Genomic DNA, 23,981 nt, shown 5'->3' on the forward strand with positions numbered 1-23,981 from the left:
TGTTGATCCGGGTTATTTATCGCAATTTTTGTAATAAATCAAATTATATAATATTCCATCTATTTTCAAAGAAATATATAAAATATCTCTAATATTTCAATACAAAAATAAAAAAATTATAATATTTTTTTGTTTAATTAAATAAGTCAGAAAATTTTAAACCCGCAAAATTATTTTACAAAAATTGCAATTTGGACAGATTCCAAAACTTTTCAGAATCGGGTGTTGGTGTAGATTTTGAAATTTGGTATGTTTTTTTTTTTTATTAATAAAAATTCGGTGTTTTGGTTGTTTGCAGGATAATAGAAGTGATTCGGGGAAATTAAGATGAATTTCCGCAATTCCAGTAAATAAAACACAATTAATTGAAAATTCATCATGTCCATAGTCATAGTGTTATCTGATCTCGGGAACAATTCATATCCGCTGGTCATTTTTGTAAAATTTTAAAAGATAACACTACAGAGATGGTTTCTGATTTCTGGATCAAAACATCTCAAGTCCTAAACAATAAATTTTGAATTTGCTATACTGATTATTTTAAAAGATAATTCTTGGGCACGTGAATTGGCAACATAACTTACACGCATGTTTTAATTTTCCATTTACTGCCCGATATTGGTAGCCTGATTATTGTAATCAACGACTTAATTAGCTGGATTCTGTTTTGATATAATAATTAAAGGAAGGATGAGGACATCTATCATCTATCTTTGTCTATTTAATTATTTACTGTTTATACTTTTGCATTGTTAATTATACTGCTGTTATATTCCTTATTCAATGTGATTATATATATGTATTGAACAAATCAAAGAAAAAAAAATACAACGTTAACATTTTTCTCATAACATTCAAATTAATATTTTTCTTATACTATTTTTATAGCACTATATTTATGTTTCGATCATCCAAACACATTTTCCGATAGTAATATCTTCTGATTTTGTCAGAAAATCCTAACTTATTTTTTTTCACAGCATACATTGGAAGCGAGACACATTTGATAGTTATCGGACTAATTTACTCAGAAGTCAGAACTATCCGTTTCGTTTTATAATTCGCACAAATATTAAAATAATATGTATAAATATTAAAATGAACCGCACAACGAATTATAAAACAAATTTATAGACACATAACTTCTTATCCTCTGCATTAACTCATACTTTCAGTGAATTCAGAACAAAATCCAAACCGTTCAATCCGTATTGACACAAATATTAAAAAAGCATGTTCTATGGATCTTAAACTAGATTAGTTCAGATTCTAATCCGGTTCTTAATTAGTTTATAAAGTTTAATCGGCTGGATTCTATTTTTGAAAATAAAAAGAAAATTTAGTTTGTTTTTTTTAGTTCGGTTTGAACACCCCTTTGTCAGAGGACACGGATTCAGTTGTGTGTTCATCGGACGCGCCCCGCTCGCGTATTTTCGTCGCGGTGAAGTAATCCTGATTGCCGATGGACGGATGGACCGTAGTTTTTGACAAAAGTCAACTTCTCAGAGAAAATAAGAGTGCGTATCCTCTGAGATATCTCATATTTTGCGTGACCAACGTGTCCGGTGCCTATTCGGGGGTGACGTGGGGGCCAGTATTATTTGAACTTTGAGATTCGCGCAGAATTTATTGCAACGGTTGAAATTTTTCAAAAAGTCACGCAAAATATGAGATATCTCAGAGGATGTGAATTCAAACCGTAAGAGTACTAATAAGCGTGCGTAAGAAAGAAGAAGAGAGAGGTTGCCTGACACTGGCTCTCGGTACGAGCGCCTAATTTCTTCTCGGTCCCTCGGTCCCTCCCCACATCCAAATTCCCAAAACCCTTTTTCTTTCTGACAGTGCGTCACTGGCAACCTCCATTTCTACCTTCTCTCTTTTGAATTCCTAGATAGATTTGTCTCCGACGATCCGATCTGTCAGTGTCAAGCCTCCGACGATCCGATCTGAACTCCTCGCTATTCGTTTTGTTCTTGACCATTCGATTTCATCCTCTTATGCTGACCAATTTTCGTTGAAGATTGATTTTTTTCTAGAACAAAGATGTCCAAGGTGGTGTACGAGGGATGGATGGCGAGATACGGTCGGAGGAAGATCGGACGGTCGTACATCCATATGCGGTATTTTGTTCTCGAGACGAGAGTGCTTGGATATTACAAGAAGAAACCGCAGGAAAACATGGTAAATGCTCGGAAATTTCTTTATAATGTGCTTTAATAAAGGCTGGAAACATTGAAAATCAATGAATATTTTACTTCTTATTATTTTTGGACTTGATGAGTGTAGATTCCCATCAAGACTCTGGCAATAGATGGGAATTGTAGAGTGGAAGACAGGGGACTGAAGATGCATCATGGAAATGTATGTTAAACTTTTTATTAACAATTTCTTTGCTCTATAGGTTTCCCCCATTAACTGGGGCTTGAGCCTAGGAAAACATAAAATGTACAAAAAGATGGCAATCACTCATTCCTGATTTCTGAAGAACTCTATATAAGATTTCTCGGCACAAACAATTAAAAGTGTTTTGCCAGTTTGGTTGGGTTCGGTGCTCTTATGATGAGCAGTTAAGGTTTAATTGAAAAAAAAATGATTATAATGGAGCAGTTTGTCATTAAATTTAGACAGTATTTGGTTCAATACGAGGTCATATTGCACAATTAGGGGAAAATTGTGGTATACTTTGCTTTATTGGTGAACTGGTTCCTACCCATCAGGTCTGGCATCAGTATATGCAGAACTATAGTTTTCTTTTCTTTTCTTTTCTAGAGGGTGCAGAACTCCAGTGTTGAAATGGGAATACTTGCTCAAGACCGTGGTCACAGTGCTACATTAGCGCCATGCTTTAATTATTACTTTCTTTACCGCATATATAATTGCCCATTCCTCTGAACTCATTTGCTCATAAAATGTTGTTTCTATGGTTGTGCTTTTGCGTCAGACTCTGTATGTTTTGTGTATATACAACAAGAAAGAGAAGCACCATCGGCTTATTGTAAGTTCAGCACTATCTCAGTTTTATGCAATTGAGGGTCTTTGTTGCTTGACCTACTGTGCACTAATATTTTGATCTATCTTCATGCAGATGGCGGCATTCAATATCCAAGAGGCTCTCATATGGAAGGAGAAAATTGAACATGTGATTGATAAGGTTAATTTCCACTCACTGTTTACCAGACTATATAGACCATGTTTGAAGCACTTGTAAAACTTGTTATGCCATGATTTATAATGCAGGACGTGACAGAATACAAAGAAGATTCTTCATTTCCAAGTAAACTTGAAACAGAAAATGGAAGACCTGGTTCGTCATCCGATCATGATAGTCGGTAAAAGACTAGCTTCTACTATTGTTGCTTCCTAGTTGCACTTGTTATAAATCTGCTCTCACCAAGCCTCCTTTTGTGTGTAGGTATAGCGCTGAAGAGGAAGAGATCAGTCATCCTCCTCTGCTAAGAAGAACTACTATGGGAAATGGTCTGGTTAATAAACATTTCAATGGTTTTATTTTCGAGTTTTACAATCTCAATTTAGAAACTGTATGAATAATAATATTCTGCTTTATTTTGTTTTCTATCTGCGCAGGTCCACCAGAGTCAGTATATGACTGGACCAGAGATAATGTTGCAAATAGGGATCAAGTTTCTTCTAGAAAACACTGGCGCCTTGTCAGGTGCCAAAATGGTAAGCTATCTTTCTCATACTCTATATCGATGTTTGCCATATGCTCATAACATCCAGAAGTTGTACATATGTCTAAAGTGTTTGGGACTATGGTTCAAATAGTACTGAAATCATGTTTGGCTCAATAGGAGAAATCTTTAACAAAGATGAAGTAAAAGGAAAATCATATGTATAAGCCTCATCATGTGGAGCCCATAGTTAGCATAGTTAAACAAAGAAGCATATAAAAAAAGTACCAAAACAGAATCCTATACTGTCTTATGGAACCTCTAGAAGTTAGTACCACATATTTAGCCATGTCGGGTGTTATGAACATTTATACTGGAATTGCAGGTCTGCGCATTTTCGAGGAGCTTGTGCAAATGGATGCCCTTGTAAGATGCTCAAACTTCCCCTGATTAAGTATGATAATATAGTATAGGGTAAATTTCCTGGGAGGTCACAAAATTTTGTGCCTTTTCAGAAATAGATCATCGAACTACGACACGTCCATCCTCAAAGTTGCTAAACTTTTGATTTAACCCAATCAAGTCACTGTGTTATCTTCCTCCAAAACTAATGGAGTGTTATACCATCTTCCAAGCCGGCAAGAAGTCTGTTTAGCTTTGGAATGAAAAGGTAATGGAGTGACTTGATTGGAACAAATAAAAAAGTTCAGTGACTTGAGGGAACAAATCAAAGTCCAGATACCAATTTGCGACAAAGTGCCAAGTGTATTGACCTATGAAAGTAATTTAGTCATATTGGGACCGTTCGGCAACAAAGGATTAAGAGCTTAAGGAGTGCTAAGGAACCGATGTTTGATTGTCTTAATCCGTGTATGAAAGCTAAGGAAGCTAAAGGAAGGGGTAGAGGTGCCTTAAGGTCCGGGCAAAAGGAGGCTAAATGAGGTATTCTTAATCTGCACTAAGGAACCAATTTTCGCCAAGATTAAGTCGCTAAGGAAGCTAAATGAAGCGAATTAAGCCTTAAGGAGGCTTAATCCTTTGTTGTCGAACAACCCCATTAGGTTGCAGATTATCTGGTTCTGTATGTTATTAATAATGTTTCTTTCTTTAGCCCAGAAGCTGTGGTCGAGCAATGAAAGCAGTAGGCGTAGTAGAGGCATCATGTGATGCTATTTTTGAGCTAGTAATGGGTATGGGAGGGACTCGCTATGAGTAAGTTCCCTTCTCATTTTATTAATTTCTACTTATCTAGTTATTTTCCAGTGAGGTTGGTGGTATTGAGTTTGGTACCATGCAGGTCAGTAGCATTGGTGTAATGTAATATACAGATTATACCAACCCTAGATGTTTGTGGTCATTTTAAGAATTCTCCTGGGCCTAAGTTGGGATGTAAGCTAAATGCTAGCCAAATATCAAGTCTATTAGGTGGTATGGTAATACCTGCTTGATAGAAATATACAGTCCTTTCAACTTGATTGATGTGCTTGTACTTACTTCCTACTTGGTGATGGTTAGGTGGGATTGCAGCTTCAACTTTGGTAGCTTAGTTGATGAGGTGGATGGTCACACTGCCATTCTATACCATCGCCTTCAACTTGATTGGTACCCCATGTAATTTTCTATAACAATTTTTTTTTTTCAAAAGAAAATGATCAGTAAATAAATTATAATGACTGTCTATTTTTGTAGTTTATATTCAATTGTGCAAATTTAAAAAATTGTTCTTTGCTGTTGCTTATGTTGTTTAAGCTTTGCTTTCTATATATTCTGCTTTTGGAATCTTTCATTGTAATTATGTTGATTGTTTTTTCATTATCTATGTACATGTTTTGTGTCAGCTTTACATAGTTGACTAAATTAATATTTTTACAGGATTGTGTGGCCCCGGGACCTTTGCTATGTTCGCTATTGGAGGCGCAATGATGATGGAAGCTATGGTCTGTGTTGTATAAATTGCCTCCATATGTGCTTTTGAATTTTGGATTTATTATCTAATGGTAACAACTGCACCTTTTGCACTTTGCAGTGGTGTTATTTCAATCAAGGGAGCACCCAAATTGTGGCCCACAACCAGGATTTGTGAGGGCCCACATCGAGAGTAATTTTCCTATTTTGTTTTGTAACTTTTATTAATTTAAAATTTTAGGGCAAATTTCTTTAGTTCCCCGTAATTCTAGACACTTCCCAATTGCGCATATACAATAAGCATCTCATGGAAATGACCTTAGGTTCTTCTTTTTGCTTTGCCTCTCTGTCTCTCTCATTCTCTGCATAGATGAGTATGAAGGATTTTGGTTCAATAAGCTAAGTGAAAAAGTTGGGAGATGAGGGGTGCAGGGTGTCTTGGAGGTGATAGAAAACAAAGTATACTATTTTTCAGGGCAATATGGGAATATTGTAGTTTTTGAAAGGTTCCTAGTAAAGTTTTATTTTTTTTTAAAATTATTTTCAATGTCTGCATTCTGGAACCTTTTATGTAATTATTTTTTCATTGTTCTTGAATGTTGATATTTCTTTGGTTACAGGTGGTGGGTTTAACATTTCTCCTCTCAAATCTCGGGATGGAAAACGAAGATCGCAAGTGCAGCACCTGATGCAAATAGATTTGAAGGGATGGGGTGTCGGTTACCTTCCCTCTTTCCAACAGCATTGCTTGCTCCATATGCTCAATAGTGTTGCTGGTCTTAGAGAATGGTTTGCTCAAACTGATGGAAACCCAAGTTTGACAGGGATGCCTGTAATGGTCGGCATGCAGCCAAATAGAGCTCCTTCTAAACGGAGTAAGAAGTTTCAAGAAATTGCATCTCAGCCTGGGGACAACGTAATTAACCGTCCTTCCACTATGATCGATGAAGAGTCTGACGACGACGACGAAGATCCCCTCCCAGGACAAGTACAGGTCTCTGTTTTGCTTTTTTTGTTGTTGTTTAAAAGGATGTTCTAAACAGTACATACTGGTATTCTGGTAATTACGACCCTTGATCAAATGGCTACAAATATGACTTGAACAGAAGCAAAAGAAAAGGAAATGCGATGAGTTTGTTGTGGATGGCAATACTTCCTCCCTTGATTATTTGATTCTTCATTTTTATTGAGTAATTCGTAACCCATTGAGCCAACTATTAGCCATAATATAGAAGGTTCATAGTTTGGGAATTGAGCATAAACGTCTGTTTTTTTTTATATGAGTATTTCATTTAGCTTTACTTAGCGCATATACTTTATCTGCATATTGTTTTTAAACATGAAATAATATATGCAGGAACCTGGAGCCAGCAGAAGAGAAACAGAAGTTAAACTGATGAGTAAGCATTATTCTTTTTGTCAATTGCATAGTACTAACATCGACCATATCTGAGAAATGTCCTTTCTGAATTTATTTGTTGAATGGTTGGTTAAGGTTTGGACAAGGAGCCCCTGGAGAATATTGATTTATCTGTTTTTTCTGGCAATTTACGGAAAGATGACAACGAGAAAAGTCGTGATTGTTGGAGAATATCTGAGGCAAATAATTTTAGAGTCAGGAGCAGAGACTTTCTTTATGACGAAAGCAAGGTTTCTCTCCTTCTTGGTAAACGTTCATTTATGTGATCTCAAATTATATTGGATGAAATTGATGCAATTTGGGTGAAACATGTAGATACCCGCAGGAAAGCATATGATGGCACTGGTTGCAGTTGATTGGTTCAAGGATGTGAAACGCATGGACCATGTTGCCAGGCGCAAAGGCTGTGCTGTGCAGGTATGTTATCGGACAAATACATTTTCTTCTAGTCTCTTATTCCACAAAGAAAGATTGTTTGTGCATTAGTATGTGATAATTCTCATTTCCTTTTGATGGCTTGTGTTAATATAGGTTGCAGCTGAGAAGGGTCTTTTCTCAATAGCAATAAATATTCAAGTTAAGTGTCATCACCTATTCTTCGTATAATGCTATGTCTGCTTGTAAATGGTAGATTAACTGAGAAACTCTTTGTTCAGGTACCAGGTTCAACAAATTACAGCATGGTGTTTTATTTTGTCATGAAAGGACTTGTACCAGGATCGTTACTTCAGCGATTTGTAGACGGTGATGATGAATTCCGTAACAGCAAATTCAAATTAATTCCATCTGTACCCAAGGTTCTTCTATTTTTGAAGTTTCTGTCAATAGACTTTTCATACAGTAGTTTGAATTTATGAGTAGAACTTGGTGAGCTTAACTCCAAAATCTATCGGAATGACTTCAAATGACGAATCCAAACAGATGAAACCGATCTACTTCACGAGTGACGCATTTACATGTCAAACTTTATACTAAATTAATTCAAAAATTTGTAAATTTGACATGTAAACACATCACTCTTGAAGTAGATCGGTTTCGATGGTTTAGATTTGTCATTTGAAGTTAATTTGATAGGTTTTCGAGTTAACCTCACCAAAGTGCTTGGTGAGCTTAAGAACACCCTGGTTCTACTCTTTAATTTATTGCTCTTGGTATTGACATATGTATATTCTGCACAGGGTTCCTGGATTGTGCGTCAGAGTGTTGGCGCCAAACCTTGTCTATTAGGAAAAGCACTGGATATCACCTATATCCGTGGTCCAAGCTATTTGGAGGCGAGATTCAATTTCTGTTTCCTTTTATCTGTCCAAACTGACATCTGAAAAGAAATATTATGGTTATTTACTTCAACAATATGTTTTTGCAGATAGATGTAGATATTGGCTCTTCCACTGTGGCCAATGGAGTTTTGGGGATAGTATGCGGTGCGATTAAGACTCTTGTAGTTGACATGGCCTTTCTTGTTCAGGTACTTAAAATTTGGTCTCGCACTCTTGCTTAATACAATTATTGGAACCTGTATGGTAAGACCACCATCCCCCTTTTTTATTTTTAACGCTTTTTTTTTCTTTTAAAAAATGATGGAAATACAGGCAGATACACTGGATGAGCTTCCAGAAAGGCTGATTGGTGCAGTTCGTGTATGCCACGTAGAGCTATCCTCTGCAATTACACCTGTACTGGAAGATAGCAGTTCTGCTCCAGCTGAGTAATCCCACCTTCTACAGAGTGAACCACACACATGAAGCTGAGATTCTTTTCTCCTGTAGATATTAATTCATAGGTGCCATGTAGCTGCACCATGAGCCATGTATAAAATAATTTTGAATAATCAAGTTGGCGTGCGATTTAATACAAAATCATGGGTTCACCGTACAGATAGATAATGCTTGCGTTAATTTAGAAAGGTCTGACTTCATGCGGCTTTTAGCTTCTTGGTTATGGCAGCTTGAATCCATTCCCATTTTTTTTTTCCAAAGAATGATCAGCTTAGTTGTTTTCATTGAAGAGCTGCCTTGTATGATTTCTACAGGGACTCTGACTAAGGGATAAAGAAAGTTATTCATATGGTGAAATTCTGTATTTGATTACCTAGTTTGTAATTACTCTATTTTTTTTAGCTAGCTGAAATACCCGTCTCCGTAAGTTACAAAGTTGCAGTTGAACAAATATTTTTTGTTTATTCTCTTCTCATTTAGATTATTTGTTAAGATCGATAAAATACCATCGTTTAAATTTAATCTAGCCCTCTTAGCTGGTTCTTGTACTTGTGTTTGGAGGGGTCGCAGAGTGAGTCTTACTTAAATGTCTTATGTATTTTAGTCTGACTTAAATATCTTAGTTAGGGTTAAAGTAAAAATACCAATCAACTCGCCTAGTATGTATAAAGATGTAGATTTTTTGTTAGTAAATCTGTGCTCTAAAATTTTGGTCACTGCGTCGATATCAATTCTATATAATTCCATTAGAATGGGTTCAAAACTGGTGATGATGTATGGTAGAGGGCTACTAAATTAAGAGTTGGGCTATAGTGTTTTAGGAAGTAAAGAGGTTTTATGTTATGCTTAAATTTTTATTTTTAAAGTTTAAATGATTGATTTGAACTGTCCAATGAAAATTATATTAATATATTTTTTAATATCAGATTTTATATTATTAAATTGCCCCATGATCCGCCTGGAAAAAAAAAAATTATAAATCGCCTTTAAAAAAAAAACAAAAACATCAGATCAAATGCCATTCCTTTACATTTATTAACAAAATATTTATGTGTGATCCAAATTTTCCCTTCCTCCCCCTCCCATTTAATTCCAGTGGATCCATAAGCTTCTTTTCTTTTATATTTGCTGATTCTTGGAGATAAATCAACTTGTGTTTAGTTTACGTAGCTTGCAATTTGTTTTTTTTTTTTTGTTTAATCAAGGTTGAGAAAGTAACACGATATACTTTTCTATTATTTTATTTAATTATAAATTTTACAGTTTTAATTTTTTATTTAAGAAATCTAGTTGTAAAAAATAAAAAATAATAAAAGATCCTAAAATAATTCATTCCAGCAATACATATTTTGTTACCTCAATCATATTTAGATTTTATCATGTCGTTAACCGTATTAAAATTCTAACACATGTATGTTGAGAAAGAAAATACGTATTGCTAAATGAATTTTAGGATCTTTAACTCATTGATTTTTTTTTTTTAGATGGATTCAGAAGCATTTTTCCAATTTGAAAATTAAAACTTTAAAATTAAAAAAAAAATCAAATAAAAAATGATAAAATTAGAACTGACAGTTGTATACATGCTATTACTAATGCTTCGTTTTATAAAAATAAGTATAAACATGTGTTAAATATTAACGAGGCGCGAGCATTACTAGTTGAAAAAAAATGTACTATAAAACAAACAAAAAAATCAAGCAACTTTGGACTGGAAATAAATCTGCTGTGATTCCAATGGAATAACAAGGGCCTGTTATTCCGATCCCAACCATTCAATTTCGTTGAGATTCGTGCATGAATTTTTTTTAATGAGATTTGTGTATGAAATTTTTTGAATGGTTGGGATTGGAATAACAGGACCCTGTTATTTGATTGGAATTACAGCAGATTTATTTCCCTTTCGACTACAATTTTAGCGAGTGAAAATAAACCCAGAGGCCAGAAATCGAGCAAAATGATGTTAAACAATTTTCGGATAATCAATAGTCAGTTCTTCGGACCTTCCTCAACATTTTCGGATAATCAATTTTAGACTAAACGGTACGCATTTAGCAGTCTCGGGTTTAATCATCTGATCCAAACCCATCAATGCTTTCCCGCCAAAAAAAGAAGGCTGAGGGCACCCTAGGCGCGTTCCCGCTCTCCGGACTTAAAACCAAAATCGCATCCTCATAATCGCTGATCGGAAGGGAAGAAAAGAGGTGAGACGATTTCAATTGACTGGATTCGACGGGAAAAAAAGGGTGCTATCTGAAATCTCGTGAAAATGGTAGAGTTTTGACGATAATTGGTTGAGCAAAAGTACATTACTACCCTTCCTTGCAGTGGCCTGATAAGCAGCATTGATTAGTTCTGATCGAAATCATTCTCCGAACGGATTAGGGTTTGATAGCAAGCAAAGAAGTTGATAAAAGAGTGGGTTATTTTCATCCTTTGCAAATATAACTTATTTTCTGATTGAGAAAATCCAATCGAAAATCACGTGTCTTTAGCTGAATCACTCAATGGCAAAGCACCAGAGCTCACCAGAAGGTGCTTCTTCTCAAGGCGCCAACTCACAAGATGCTAATCACACACTCGAGGTGTGCCCCTTTCTCCGTCTTTTCCTCCATCTAACTCTCATTAACGTAATTGCTTTCATTAGGAATGAAGAATAGATTGGATAGAGGGAAGTGTGTGTGTTTGGGGATTGGGGGGGAGGGGTTGTAGACATAGTTTTCAAATGAAAGAGATGTAATTCAGATGGTAGAGGAGATCAAATTTTTAGATCTTGTTAGATGTATGGATAGGAAGAGGGATGGAGACTTGGAATTTAAAAACAATGTTGAAGATTCTAGCAACTCGTAACTGCCATTGCATGATTATTATTTCAGCCATTCTTTGTTCTTCACAAGGCTCAGCCACAAGCAACTGTTGGGGAGAAGGTTTCCAGATCTGGAAAAGGTAGGGAAAGGGGAATCAAATCTCCTCCCAAATCACCAAAGAAATCTAAACGGACACCATCTGATGAGCAACCCTCTGACACCTTGTATGAACAATGGCGGCTCAAAGCATTCAATGAGACATGGTCCAAGATTGAGTCCAGCATTGAGGTTTTACAATAATTTGAGTACTTTAATTTTCACCTTATTTCTGACAAGAGCACATTCAATTTGTTGGGGAGAAAACCTTTATGAGGCATGTGCCTCAGATTGTTGCCTAATTTACAATATGAACTCTGTAATCATTTATGCCTGCAAGGGTTGGTGTTTTCAAGATTAAGGTCTTGAATGATGGTATTACTCAACAGTTAATTTGGAGGAAATCTTTTTTACCATTAATGCGGGGTTTGATATAATGGAAAACAAAGTAGTATATAATTATATCTTTTGTTCTAACTGTGGATTTAGGGGGTCTTGAGAGATATCAACCTTAAGCTATTCAATGAAGTGCTTCAATGGGTAGAAGAATCCTTCTCAGAGATCAAATCCAATGTGAAATTAAGTTCGTCTGAGATACAGCAACCTTATCCTCTAGTAAATGATACTTTATGCAGAAAACTACCGACGGCATTTGTTCTTACAAGTGAGATTCCATTACTTCCTTTTCTAAAAGTATGGGGTATTGTTTCAGAAATCTTAAAACTTGTTTGTTGACCACCTAGTAGTCTAAAAGTTTTAAGATTTAAGTTGAACCCCTGACATGTAGGGAAGATTTGAAACAATACCTGTACAAAATATGCTGATAGTTTTTTTTTATTATTGGGAGATAGTTGAATTTAATATCGTGGACCTTTTTTTATACCATCGATATCATCAGTTACTTATTGAATCCCTTTTTTTAATCAGAAAATGCTGAGTTTGTTGATGATATAAAAACATTTTGTGATCTTGGGATGCATCTCAAATCCAATAGATGCCATGTTGCCAACATGTCCACCTTGGATTTCTCAATCAAGTATGGGGTAGGTGGTTCTATTAGAAGCTTGCTGAGGCAACTGCATTCTGAGCCCCTTGATGTGAGTTGCATGATAAATTTAATTATACTTCCCCTCTTCGTTCTTCTCTATTTTTGTTTGACAAACAATGGTAGGAACATCTGTAGCATTTCTGGATTACATACAGAACTCCTTGTTGACTGAAGATCCTCATTTTTTATTTGGTTTTTAATTGAGTAGGAGAAGATAGCTGATGTGTTGACACTAGCCAAATGGTATTGTGAGGGAGAGAACTATGTTAAACCAATAGTTGTTATGATAGATGACATGGAGCGGTGCAACCCTTATGTCTTGGGCAATTTCATCACTATGTTAAGGTAACAAATTATTTCCATTAGGTGAAATTATTTGCAACAGAAAATCTAATTGAAATTATGTATATGATAATTGCAGTGAATGGGTGATGAAAATACCAATATTTTTCATAATGGGGGTGGCTACCACTGTAGAGGCTCCAAGAAATCTTCTTCCATCAAATGCTTTGCAACACCTGGATCCATGCATGCTCACTCTGGGCACGCCATCAGACAGAATGAATACATTGGTTGAGTCTGTTCTTGTCCGACTATGTTACAATTTCAGCCTAGGTCACAAAGTCACACTTTTCCTTAGAAATTATTTCCTCAGACATGATGGCACCATCACTTCTTTTATAAGTGCTCTCAAGGTTGGCTCTACTTCATCATAAAATATATTACATTGCCTCGCCTCAGTTTGATATGAACTTCATTGTCTTCTGGGGCATCTTTTGCTCTAGCATGTTTATAATTGAATAAAAGTTGCAATTTGTCATTCTCACAGTTGGCATGTAGCAAGCACTTCTCGTTGGAGTCTGTGAGCTTTCTGTGCCTCTATATGCTTGACAAGGATTATGAGGTTCTACTTTTATGAGTTTTCTTTTTGTCTCTATCATTTGTGTTCACTAAGATCTTTTTAGTTACACATGAAGGGAAAAATATAAAAAAAGGAATATTATAGTTATAGAAAATAAATAACATAGTTGCCCTCCAAGCAGGATTGGTATGAAATGTTCGCTTCCTTGCCAGAATCTGTGAAGAAATGTGTCCTTGATCTTTGCTCTTGTAAAAGGTGAAGCCTTTACTATTGAATATATTATTTCCTTGCTGGTTCAAGAATTTGAAACCAATTTATGCCAAGTTATTAACCAAAACTGTTCCAAAACTGTTCAACAGCGAAAAGAATTTGCAAGGTGCTGTTAGCAGTATCATACAAAAGTTGTCCGACCTAAAGGCCTCTCAAAAGGATTGGAGCTCTGTTGTTTTGGTATGATCCTAAATCAGTAAACCATTTTCTATAATAAAAATGTGTCCCTTTTTCTCACTGAGAACTGAAAGTTGATTTTTTTTCTTCCTTGTATAACTATTTAAATTTACAGTGCTTGTTTGAAGTAGCAAGATATAGCAAAATGCAATTTTTAGATATTTTCTGTGAGGCTACTGATCCAGAAATGTATAGTATGAGCTGCTCAGACAGTACCTCAAAGAAACCTTTAAAATGTGGAGCCAAGAACTCAAGCGAAATGTTAAGCTCTGGAGTAGGGTCAATAGCTAGGGCAATTCACACAATACGGTAACATGCCGACCTTCAGTTTGGTTTATCCTTTTGATTTATCCAGATCATATTGAATATATATTGGGAACCTGCTACGGTGCTACGCGTAGCATAGAGGCCCTCCGTGCAACGGCTCAATATTCGATTTTTCAAAAACCTAACGGTCGATCCGAACCGTTCATCTTGTTCTTCATATTAATATGTGTTTGGAGACCAAATTTTACATTTTTTGAAATTTTTTTACTATTTTTTTAGATTTATTGAAAATCGCTGTTTTTTTATGGTCCAGATTTGATGAAAACAACGATTTTCAATAAATCTAAAAAAATAGTAAAAAAATTTCAAAAAATGTAAAATTTGGTCTCCAAACACATATTAATATGGAGAACAAGATGAACGGTTCGGATCGACCGTTAGGATTTTGAAAAGTCGAATATTGAGCCGTTGCACGGAGGGACTCTATGCTACGTGTAGCATGCTAGCATATTCCTATATATTGCTTGATTATAGCAACACTGCATTTGACTATAAACTGCTGAAGCAGCAAATTGTTTGCTTATTTTCAATGCTTTTTATATCTTGTTAGTACAGAATTGCTTATCTTTCAAATTTTGTCATACTGGACTAGGGAAATGCCGGTTACAGCTCTCTCAAATTTGTTGAATACATGGAATATCCATACAGAAAAAATGACTGAGGTATGATGGCTACTGCTACTTCCTTTTGATCAAGAAACTGCCTTCGTTTTGTTTTCCATGCTTAATGTGTAGTATAATGCATATAGTAATAGTAAATAAGCTCTATGGGACAAACTAAAACAAGTTATCAAATTGTAGGTAAGATGGAAGCTGCAAAATTAACCAGTGAAAATTTGGTTTGAAGAAAACTTATTTTTTGCTTTTATCATCCTTGCAAAATTATTATTTATAAAATTTTAATTAAATATCATACAACTAGATAAATGGGGAAGTCAAGAAGCTTCAATCCTTGGTGACTACGAATGAAGGCAAGGTCTACGATGAAAACTTGCCTAATATTAGGAAGTAAGTATAATCATAAATAGTCCAATATTGGCACATACCAATTCAGTGCTAGCATTAGCATTTATTAAATTTAGACTTTTCTAGGTCATGAGTTGAATGTTAAGCCTACACGAATTCCCTGTTTATTGGTAAATTAATAACTAAACCAAACAACAGTATTCTGTGGTTCTAAAATTTTGCGGTTATAATATGAATGTAGCAGGAGGACTACATCCCTTCTATCAGGGAAAGGAAATTTACCAAATGAAAAGGTTGCTATGTTACTGGATGCCATGATAAGGTAGGCTACTCCACCTATACATGTAATCATCCACTTGGTTCTTTTCTATCAATAACTCTTATGATTGAATTATATAACAGGAAATATATGAAGCCCGCTGAATGCATGGCTCTTCATGAAATAATTTGCTTCAGAGATGTTGATGTTCTGCGATCAGTAAGTCTTCTGGTTCTATACATTGATGCTTTTAAAGACCCTAGTAAAATTTTCAACACAACTATTGAGACAAAATATCACTAGGGTTTGATCGGAGATTCAAGGAAAACGATTCAGCTTGATTTGCTCAAGTGCCAATGTTATCTTTCCTGCTCCTGTTGTAGCTCAGATGCAAACAGTTTATCTCCCTCCATGCATGATACTTCAATTATGTAAGTTGCAACTGCATACTGTAATTAGACAGAAATTTGTTCTGTTATTTCTAATACCAAAGAGTTTCCTATGTATCCTAAAATTTTCATAAAGCAGAAAAAACCTGTGGTGAGGCTTGTTTTGGTCAATTAATGAAAAAATTTCAGGTATAAATTGGCACAAGAATATGGAGATGTTATAAATCTCTACGAGTGGTACCAGTCTTTCAAGAATGTTCTCACCAGTGCCTCTAAGACTCCTAAAAAGAAACATCATCTTTCCCCTGCATCAAAGAAAGCAAAAACCATGCCTCCTCCTGCGACTGAAGCTCTGATTCAGTACACATATTTTTTCTAATTCCTAATTCTTTTCTCTTCATTCCAAAGATGCAATTGTCATTAATTTAGAAAATAAAGTAAACTGTTGGTAACAGTATCCTTTTTTTATTTTAGAGCAAGATTTTGTGAGGCTGTTACAGAACTCCAAATAACGGGACTACTTCGCATGCCGAGCAAGAGAAGACCTGACTTTGTTCAGAGAATTGCATTTGGTCTCTGAGATTTTCTGTCAGGTTAGCAGTGTTTAGAGACCATGCCTCGTTTGATGAATGTAGTTAGCAACTCCTAACATTTAAGCATGGGGATTCTTCTTCCAAAGTTCGTTGATCTTCCTTGATAAATCATAATTTTGAAATATTGTGGGTGCTGGTGCTGCTGCTGCTGCTGAGGTGCATGTTTGAAATAAAACAGACCAATGAGAACATTTTTGTCACTTTGACAAATAACAGATGGGCAGGGCTTGTCAGATTTTAGCCAGTATCATTCCAGCTCCAAAATAACCTCCATTTTTTTTTTTCAATTAACCAGATAGCTGTTTCATGAAATTGTGAAGCCAATTAACCTGATAGCTATTGACTTCTGTTTTCCTTTTGTTTTCAATGGCCTATCACCAAGTTTGTGTTTCACTAATCTATTATGTTCAATTGTTTGAAAGTGCTTGTAGAATACTCTCTGAAAGAGAAGTGGCCATTGTAATTTCATGCTAAAACACATCTTTTCCGCTAGCTGTTAATTACCGTCATTGACATTTCTTAATGTTTCTAGTTATTGAAATTTACTTGCGCAAGTGTTTTAGAAGCCACAATTAATTACACTCACGAACATTATTACACAATCATATTTTGTTAATTGTTAATGTTGAGATTATTAATTACAGGTTAGGACTTGAATATTTGTAAACAAAAAAAAAATGTTTGAGAAACAGTAGATACACTTCAATTGCCAATTAGATTTTGCTATATGGGATGTTTTGGCGCTATTGTTAGCTTTATTAAAAATATCGAATTTATAATCAATATAAAAATTGTAATATATTATATCAAACAATTATAAAAACGAAATCTATATCAGTCTAGTTGTGTTGGACACAAGGAGTGACCACAGCATAAATTGGCACGGCATATGCTACAACAAAGGGATTTGTTTTGTTTCTTTCTAATTTTGTTTTATTGTCCTCGATGCTTTTTGTCAAGTAAAAATTGAATTAATTTTCAGACTAGTTCGATGGTCAGGTTTAGGGCTACCTGTTCCCAAATTTTTATGCTATAAGCCCTCTCGCTCTCTCTCGCTCTCTCTCTAACTTTCAGAGGCGATGGTAGTCTCCTCTTGAATTTTGAATTTTTATACAAATTTATAAGTTTAGTTTAACTTTGCCCTCTCTGAACTTTTGGTTTGTAATTAATGTTAAATTTAGAATTAAAATTAATAAATTTATTGAATTATAATTAGTAATTAGAATTAGAACTTCTGGTTTGTAATTAATGTTAAATTTAGAATTAAAATTAATAAATTTATTGAATTATAATTAGTAATTAGAATTAGAAGTCAGGGTATTGAAAATTAAGAGTGAGAGTATTAGAAATTATAAATTAGAGTATTGTGTTTTATCTAATATCTAATTAGCTAATGGGTTTGAACCCAATTCGTTATTTTTTTTTGCCTTTCTTTGAAAAAAATTCTGGATCCGTATCTGACTAACCTTTGTAGTTATGGTATCAAACCCTTAATAGGATATTATATCAAGTATTATTTTATATAATGGCGGATGTAGTAGGCATGTTATAAATGTACAGAATTGTTGTGCCAACCATATCAAATAGAATAATAGATGAGGGAAGCATTGACCGAATGAGTGTTATGCTAGCTAAACATGGTCTAATCAATTTTATAAAGCCATTGCAGAACATAGTTAGGCGAAGTATTCAAACTGCATCCAAACAGTTAAGAAATAGAACAAATAACGTTTATTTCGTTAATCTTATTGCTGTATAACGAAATCCAGCCCTCCTATGAACCTGCAATATGTTATCCATGATCCATCAACTTAGAATTTTATACCCAAGGAAGGGATCCAATAAACAAACTAGATAGTTTATTTCGTTCTCACTTCACCGATCAAAACTGACATTATTGTGAAGTGTTCGGTCTCACTGGATAGGTCAGGACTGAGATCAAAAATGCTATGAATAACCAATTACAACATTAATGATCCAGGAGGCAGTACCGATATTCATTTGATAGATTTATTAGTCAAACCTAAGACAAACCATTCACAGAACCAGCGCAATTAACCATATCAGACAAGCTCTTCCAACATCTCAACTGTCACATTGCCTTCAGAGAAATTATGCTTGCGCGCACTAATGGCGCAGATATGCTCAGTAAAGAAGCAAAAAAAGAAAAAGTCACAACTACAGCTACTAACATTCTAGTCTCAAATCCAATTTACAAGATATTAGGAACCTGGGAAGCAAGTCTGAGCTGGAGCTCCTTTATTTTGAGGCACAACTCAGCCTTCTCCTCTTTATAGCTCTTCAGAAGGTAATTCTTTCCCTCCAACACTTCCTTCAACTCCATTATCTCCTTCTTTAGCATATCTGCTTTCGCATCATCCTGCAGCCCCACTTCCTCAAAGCAACATCCATTCCCATTTGCATGCCCAGTCATGGGCCCCGCACAGTGGTCGGCAATAACCTTCCTCAGCCTTTGGATCTCCCTCTCAGAGGCAAACAAGTCACGATTTGCTGAATCAATCTGTGCCTCCAAATTGGACGAGTTTGTCATTTGGATACTGAGTGAATTTTTGAGTTCCAAAATTTGAGATTGCATCTCCATTATCATTTCATCTCTCCTCTGGAGCTGTTGCCTCAGTCTGTGTATCACCTCCCTCTTGACATATATGTCAGATCCTGATTCTGACAGGGATTCTGAGCTGATAGAAGGGTGAAATGGCCTATGAGGGAGACCAAGCTGGTCAGGTGAGGTTGACCACATGACGCCTTGATTGACCTCCTTGTCTGATTCTTCAGCACGTTGAATCCGTACTAGAGGGAGGGATCCCTCTGCTTCTTGAGACATTGCTTTGATAGGTTGTGCTAGACTTGTTCCCAGCTCTGAAAAAGCATAATATGCATATTATTTCTCAAAACAAAAAGAATAATAAAAACATAATATAGAATTAACAAACATGTTCTGGTTACTAAAGTCAGCTTAAGCAATTAAAAGTTCCTGCTTTGCTGATATGGAAGCCAGACCATACCCTCTAGTAGCATGTGCTGTACGGGAAAGGGGGTGGTCCGATGGGCAATTTGGTCCAATGCCCAGTAGGAGCCATTCAATCTGTGTCAAGATTCCCGCGCCTGTTTAGATCCATGGGGTGGATTTTAAAATAACTCGCTTGCACAAATCTTAAAGTGGATCAAACGGATCCAACCGGGCATTGGACCGAATTTGGTACGATGCCCATTGGACACCCCCTGGTTCCGTGCAGTACATGCTACTACAAGCTGCTGCTACAGCCATTGCTCGTCCTAAATATAATAACATGATTCTCAAATTATTCACATATAATTTGTCAATAGCACTGCAAATAATTTGTGAATAGAACTCCAAATGAATAAAATGTGCATTTTATTCTGTCCTCCCAATGAATAAATCATGCATTTTTCATGAACTATTTCAAGAAGCCTGTTTAACTTCTACATTTCATGATTTTATCTGGACAAAATAGAAGGAACCGCTTTCAAAGTTTGCAGCACTTTGACATCTACTGTCTTATTATTGGATGCAAAATAAAGAAACAGCGATGAAGTTGAACCTCTCTACTCACTAATTGATAATAAATATGCAAAAATCAGATGCGGCAATTTTTACAAAGGCTTTTATACTGTTTCGGATTAATTTCTCTCCTAGGCTCATTTTTTTCATGAAATTATAAGAACCTTTTTGCAAATTCGTTACCATAATATGGTGATCATAATAATAACAATCAAGACCTGAAGAGCACTGGTAGAAGTTGGTTCCTAGAGGATAGCAACAGAGGTCAGAATGTAGCACCCCAGGTGTCATTCTTCCACCAGGATTTTGCCTCTCTGAGAAAATAATTAATATTAGCAAAAAAAGAATGTCCATAAGAAAGGAAAGCTATACTGTTTATGCTTGTTAAAACTTAAAATCTTGTATAAGACATAATATAAGGAAAAGCTCTACTAGTTTCCTATTTTAGAAAATTCCCATACTACCCCTTCATCAGTTCTCACTCTCAAACAGTAAAAAAAATGTTAAGAGTAAGTCTGACATCTAATTGAGTAAAGACGTTACAGGAAGAGCTGGCATTCACCTTTTGTAGAAGAAGTGTCGTCATTTAAATTTTTGTTCTGAAAGAAATTATTGAGTCTGAACCCTAGTCTGACAACCAAAGTGCTAATTAAGGCACCGCCAGCTATCAGAATCCAATTTGGCCCCTCTCCATGCACCTGAATCGACAATTTCTGACCTCTCTTTCTGGTCCCGTCTTCTTTGGATTTCATCATAAGGTATCTCAGTGCGCGTTTTTATTCTCTAAAGCTGACAAAAGAAGGCTACACACATATTACATACTGACAAAAAATATAACGACAAACGATTGCTCATCAAGCTGCTATTTACCAAGTAAGATATAAACAGCAGAGAATGACTTGTATATCAATGATGTCAAGAGCAGTGTTATTTACATCAAAACAAAAGAAACCGCATAAATAAAAGCTACATCTATATTTAGGAAGCAAGTTAAACAACACAATTGCTAAAATTATATGTTACGTAAAACCTAAAGGGAAAAGATCCATATGAAAGAAGTTTAGGGATGATTCCAGAATAAGATAATTATCTTGCCAACTTTCTAAGAATTTAGAGTTACAGTGCATAAAAAGAAAATCTCAATTTGCATGACCAGGGCATAAAAATATTAGCTCATTGTTATGCCAATTGATTCAACTAAAGACTAATCATCCAAAACTTTCTAAGAATTATTTTGCACTAAGCTAGAATCTTCCTTTTTTTTATTTGTAAAAACAGCACATCACCTCCTGTTTCACTAAAGAAACTACCAAGTTTTACACAAGTATGACCAGATAGACCAAATTCAAACAGAAAAAAGTACTCTTGGAGGTGCTGGAACCTAGCCTCAGCCATTTTTAATGCACCAGTAAGCTAGAATCTGATGGTAAATTAAAATAAACCTTACAACAGCTACCTTGTTCCAGAATTTACCACTTGCCTTAATCAATAATTGCAATCAACATAGGAAAACAAGTAAGGGAACGACACTAATTTGGATAAATCAAATCCCTATAAACTAATATCTATTTCTCAGAGCATAGGCACCGCCTGTCTATTTGTGAAATTGGAAAAACCGCACTATAATCTCTCAAAAATCAAAAGACATTACGAAAAGAAAAAGGTAGAGATCTGATAACAGCTTATATACCTAATAGGATTAACAAAGTGAAAATTTAAGAACGAAAGAGGAAAAAGAAGAACCTCATTCAATTGAAGACCTAGCTCGAATATTCATCGCTTCTCGTCTCCTCTTCTCACATCTCAATCCCGTTTCTCTCTTATTACACCTTTGTTTGTATCTTATCGTCTCGAAACCGAAAGTGTCAGGAGGTGTAACCGTTGTCCGTTACAGCGGAAAGTAGCCGCTGGCGCTCCCTCCACAGTCCCACTCTCTCTTTTTTGTTTTTTCCTATTTAGCGGCTTTGGGTAGAGAGAGACGGGGACTGTCAATTGACAATTACTCAATTCAATTGTGAAGGGGGAGTAATTAGGGGATCCGTAATTCCGTATCCTCCCAGGTACCTGATCCAACACAATTAGAACTGACGGCTCAGATTCACTTTCAGCAGGTCCTTGCTCGGGATGACAGAGGGGGGCAGGATAATTTTTGCTTAGAGATTCGTGCCAAGTTAAATATAACAATTTTGGATCGTCTGATTCAAATGTACTCAGTCCGGTAACCTGAGGGGAAGTGAATTCGTAATTAGGCGTATGGAAGGCTGGAAGCGCACTCCTATACTAAACCTTAGAATATATATATTTTGCTTTTTTTTTCCAGTCCGTCCGACACTCGGTCGGAGCTGTCCGATCAGCACGAAAATTGAAAATTGTCACGGGAATCTCGGTGCAGATCGGACGGCAGTGATGACTGATCAGATTCCTTCTCTCGTTCTGCTCTGCAGCTGCAGCTGCAGAATATATGTACGGGTAGACGGTTGTTACTTGTTAGTACTTAGTACTAGGGTCCATTTGATAGGCCTAGCACAGATTTTGTCAGTACTAGTCAGGAACAATAATTGGGCCTCCAAAAGGGAAAAGATGAATTGATGAAGTTTATCCGGTTACTGGAAGTCCAACGAAGCCACAGTAATTTCACCTCGTAAGCCCTAAAAGCCTGTATTTTCTTCAACACGTCCAATCATTTTTTTTCTCTCTTCTTGAAATCTGACTTTCCTTTCTTTTTAGAAATCCAGTACAGAATATCTAGCTTACAAAAAATGAAGTCCTACAGTGCCCTACATTCTAAAATTCCACATAAACACCCCAAAATATTCCAAATGCTAAAAACATCCAACATCAGAATCGAAGTTTCAACCACAAAGAAAAATAAATATTTGAAGATGTAAATTAAAAAAAATAAAAACATAAAAGTTAATTATGCTTTATGCACTATTTTATCTCAGTGTTCAAATTCCGTAACTGTTGCTGCGTCGACATCTATAGAAAGAGTTTTGAAAAATTTGCCGTTCACCTAAAAAATGATATAATGGGGTCCTCTGTATTTCATCCTTAAAAAAGTGAAGGAGAATCTAAGGTGAAAAGGAAAGGGAACATTTTAAATACTATGGTATTATAGTTTTATGAAGAAGAAGAAGAACTATATTCTTCATCTTTCATATAAGCAATTTTATAATCTCTATAAATAAGTATAAAGTATTTAAGCTTTGTCATTTTTTTCATCTTTTTTTCTTTTGATCTCGTCCTTTCTTCTCTCTCTAAGGGTACGTTCGAATGTCTCAATTTTCATGAAAATGGATAGAATTTGGAGCTAAGTGGAGCTGTTAACTAAGGATTATTTAGATTCCTTGAGATTGTTCAGCAACACAATTAAAATTAAATTTTAATCCGCACTAAAGAACTGATACTCAGTTATCTTAATTTGTGAGTGAAAGCTAAAGGAAGGAGTAGAGGTGTCTTAAGGCCTCAGTAGGGATTTAAGATTTGGACAAAAGGAGTTAATCTTAATTCACATTAAGGAACTAGTGTTTGGCATAATTAAGCTGCTAAGAAAGCTAGATGAGTTTTAAGAAGGCTTAATCCCTCCTTACCGAACAACATCCTATCTCTTAATTTGTCCGACCAATATCTCCTTGGTAAGGATTAAGTTGTGCTTCTTTTGCTCTGAATTTCTAAGTTTAAGTCCTTGTCCAAAATTTTAAAGCAATATTTTTCTTGAATTAAATTCTTAGGATTTTCTTGCCGCCTTAACACATTTTTTTTAATCCGGTTCTACCAAACACCAACTCTTTAGTATTACTTGAAATTTACTCCTCTTCTTTTATCAAACAACCTAATTGATATTTAATTCTCATGACATGTTCGTATAGTAATTTGCATGAAATAGGATTGGGATTTCCAATCTTTTTTCTCATTCTAGTGTAAATTGATGGAAAAAAAAAACATAAAGTTGGACCTCTTTTTTTTTTC

General features: G+C 35.5%; 3 protein-coding genes across 8 annotated transcripts; 2 read left to right on the forward strand and 1 right to left on the reverse strand.

Annotated features, from left to right (window-relative positions):
• Positions 1 to 1,675: 1,675 nt before the first annotated feature.
• On the forward strand, positions 1,676 to 9,154 carry LOC144576068 (protein ENHANCED DISEASE RESISTANCE 2-like). 2 transcript variants are annotated; one of them, XM_078326317.1, is made up of 21 exons: positions 1,676 to 2,181; positions 2,287 to 2,361; positions 2,942 to 2,995; positions 3,086 to 3,151; positions 3,238 to 3,329; positions 3,413 to 3,477; positions 3,586 to 3,684; positions 4,018 to 4,058; positions 4,744 to 4,844; positions 5,148 to 5,243; positions 5,505 to 5,569; positions 5,659 to 5,730; positions 6,158 to 6,525; positions 6,895 to 6,937; positions 7,033 to 7,187; positions 7,273 to 7,374; positions 7,489 to 7,533; positions 7,614 to 7,754; positions 8,136 to 8,231; positions 8,324 to 8,425; positions 8,550 to 9,154. In XM_078326317.1, the coding sequence occupies exons 1-21, from the start codon at positions 2,044 to 2,046 to the stop codon at positions 8,667 to 8,669; spliced, it is 2,136 nt and encodes a 711-aa protein (XP_078182443.1). In that variant the 5' UTR covers positions 1,676 to 2,043; the 3' UTR covers positions 8,670 to 9,154. The 2 variants fall into 2 exon arrangements, with proteins under 2 accessions (XP_078182443.1, XP_078182442.1); XM_078326316.1 differs by having other exon boundaries at positions 1,694 to 2,181; positions 6,158 to 6,531.
• Positions 9,155 to 11,037: 1,883 nt separating this feature from the next.
• On the forward strand, positions 11,038 to 16,821 carry ORC3 (origin recognition complex subunit 3). Of its 3 annotated transcripts, XM_078326385.1 has the most exons (18): positions 11,050 to 11,260; positions 11,552 to 11,770; positions 12,068 to 12,242; positions 12,506 to 12,675; positions 12,835 to 12,971; positions 13,048 to 13,321; positions 13,456 to 13,530; positions 13,670 to 13,743; positions 13,848 to 13,938; positions 14,051 to 14,244; positions 14,855 to 14,924; positions 15,184 to 15,269; positions 15,469 to 15,549; positions 15,630 to 15,705; positions 15,790 to 15,917; positions 16,065 to 16,235; positions 16,350 to 16,468; positions 16,764 to 16,821. In XM_078326385.1, exons 1-17 carry the CDS (start codon positions 11,183 to 11,185, stop codon positions 16,453 to 16,455), a joined length of 2,205 nt encoding a protein of 734 aa, XP_078182511.1. In that variant the 5' UTR covers positions 11,050 to 11,182; the 3' UTR covers positions 16,456 to 16,468; positions 16,764 to 16,821. The 3 variants fall into 3 exon arrangements, with proteins under 3 accessions (XP_078182510.1, XP_078182511.1, XP_078182512.1); XM_078326384.1 differs by having other exon boundaries at positions 11,038 to 11,260; positions 16,350 to 16,821; XM_078326386.1 differs by having other exon boundaries at positions 15,472 to 15,549; positions 16,350 to 16,821.
• A 1,683-nt stretch (positions 16,822 to 18,504) lies between these two features.
• On the reverse strand, positions 18,505 to 22,003 carry LOC144543663 (uncharacterized). Of its 3 annotated transcripts, none has more exons than XM_078292003.1 (4): positions 21,756 to 22,003; positions 20,575 to 20,801; positions 20,231 to 20,326; positions 18,505 to 19,348 (listed from the first exon to the last, which is right to left on the reverse strand). In XM_078292003.1, exons 2-4 carry the CDS (start codon positions 20,765 to 20,767, stop codon positions 18,681 to 18,683), a joined length of 957 nt encoding a protein of 318 aa, XP_078148129.1. In that variant the 5' UTR covers positions 20,768 to 20,801; positions 21,756 to 22,003; the 3' UTR covers positions 18,505 to 18,680. The 3 variants fall into 3 exon arrangements, with proteins under 3 accessions (XP_078148129.1, XP_078148128.1, XP_078148130.1); XM_078292002.1 differs by having other exon boundaries at positions 20,177 to 20,326; XM_078292004.1 differs by lacking the exons at positions 20,575 to 20,801; positions 21,756 to 22,003 and adding an exon at positions 19,495 to 19,765.
• Positions 22,004 to 23,981: the final 1,978 nt, after the last annotated feature.

This window comes from Carex rostrata, chromosome 25 (genome assembly GCF_964058835.1).
Source record: "Carex rostrata chromosome 25, lpCarRost1.2, whole genome shotgun sequence".
NCBI classification, from domain to species: Eukaryota; Viridiplantae; Streptophyta; class Magnoliopsida; order Poales; family Cyperaceae; genus Carex; species Carex rostrata.

Coding starts and splice junctions, on each gene's coding strand:
- LOC144543663 (XM_078292002.1), bottom strand. CDS start 20,767: ATGATGAAATCCAAAGAAGACGGGACCAGAAAGAGAGGTCAGAAATTG. Junction 20,327..20,574: donor CGACACTTCTTCTACAAAAG/GTGAATGCCAGC, acceptor TTATTTTCTCAG/AGAGGCAAAATCCTGGTGGA. Junction 19,349..20,176: donor GGTAACGAATTTGCAAAAAG/GTTCTTATAATT, acceptor ATGCTTTTTCAG/AGCTGGGAACAAGTCTAGCA.
- LOC144576068 (XM_078326316.1), top strand. CDS start 2,044: ATGTCCAAGGTGGTGTACGAGGGATGGATGGCGAGATACGGTCGGAGG. Junction 3,685..4,017: donor CCTTGTCAGGTGCCAAAATG/GTAAGCTATCTT, acceptor CTGGAATTGCAG/GTCTGCGCATTTTCGAGGAG. Junction 7,755..8,135: donor TAATTCCATCTGTACCCAAG/GTTCTTCTATTT, acceptor TATTCTGCACAG/GGTTCCTGGATTGTGCGTCA.
- ORC3 (XM_078326384.1), top strand. CDS start 11,183: ATGGCAAAGCACCAGAGCTCACCAGAAGGTGCTTCTTCTCAAGGCGCC. Junction 12,972..13,047: donor AATTTCATCACTATGTTAAG/GTAACAAATTAT, acceptor TGATAATTGCAG/TGAATGGGTGATGAAAATAC. Junction 15,918..16,064: donor ATGCATGATACTTCAATTAT/GTAAGTTGCAAC, acceptor AAAAAATTTCAG/GTATAAATTGGCACAAGAAT.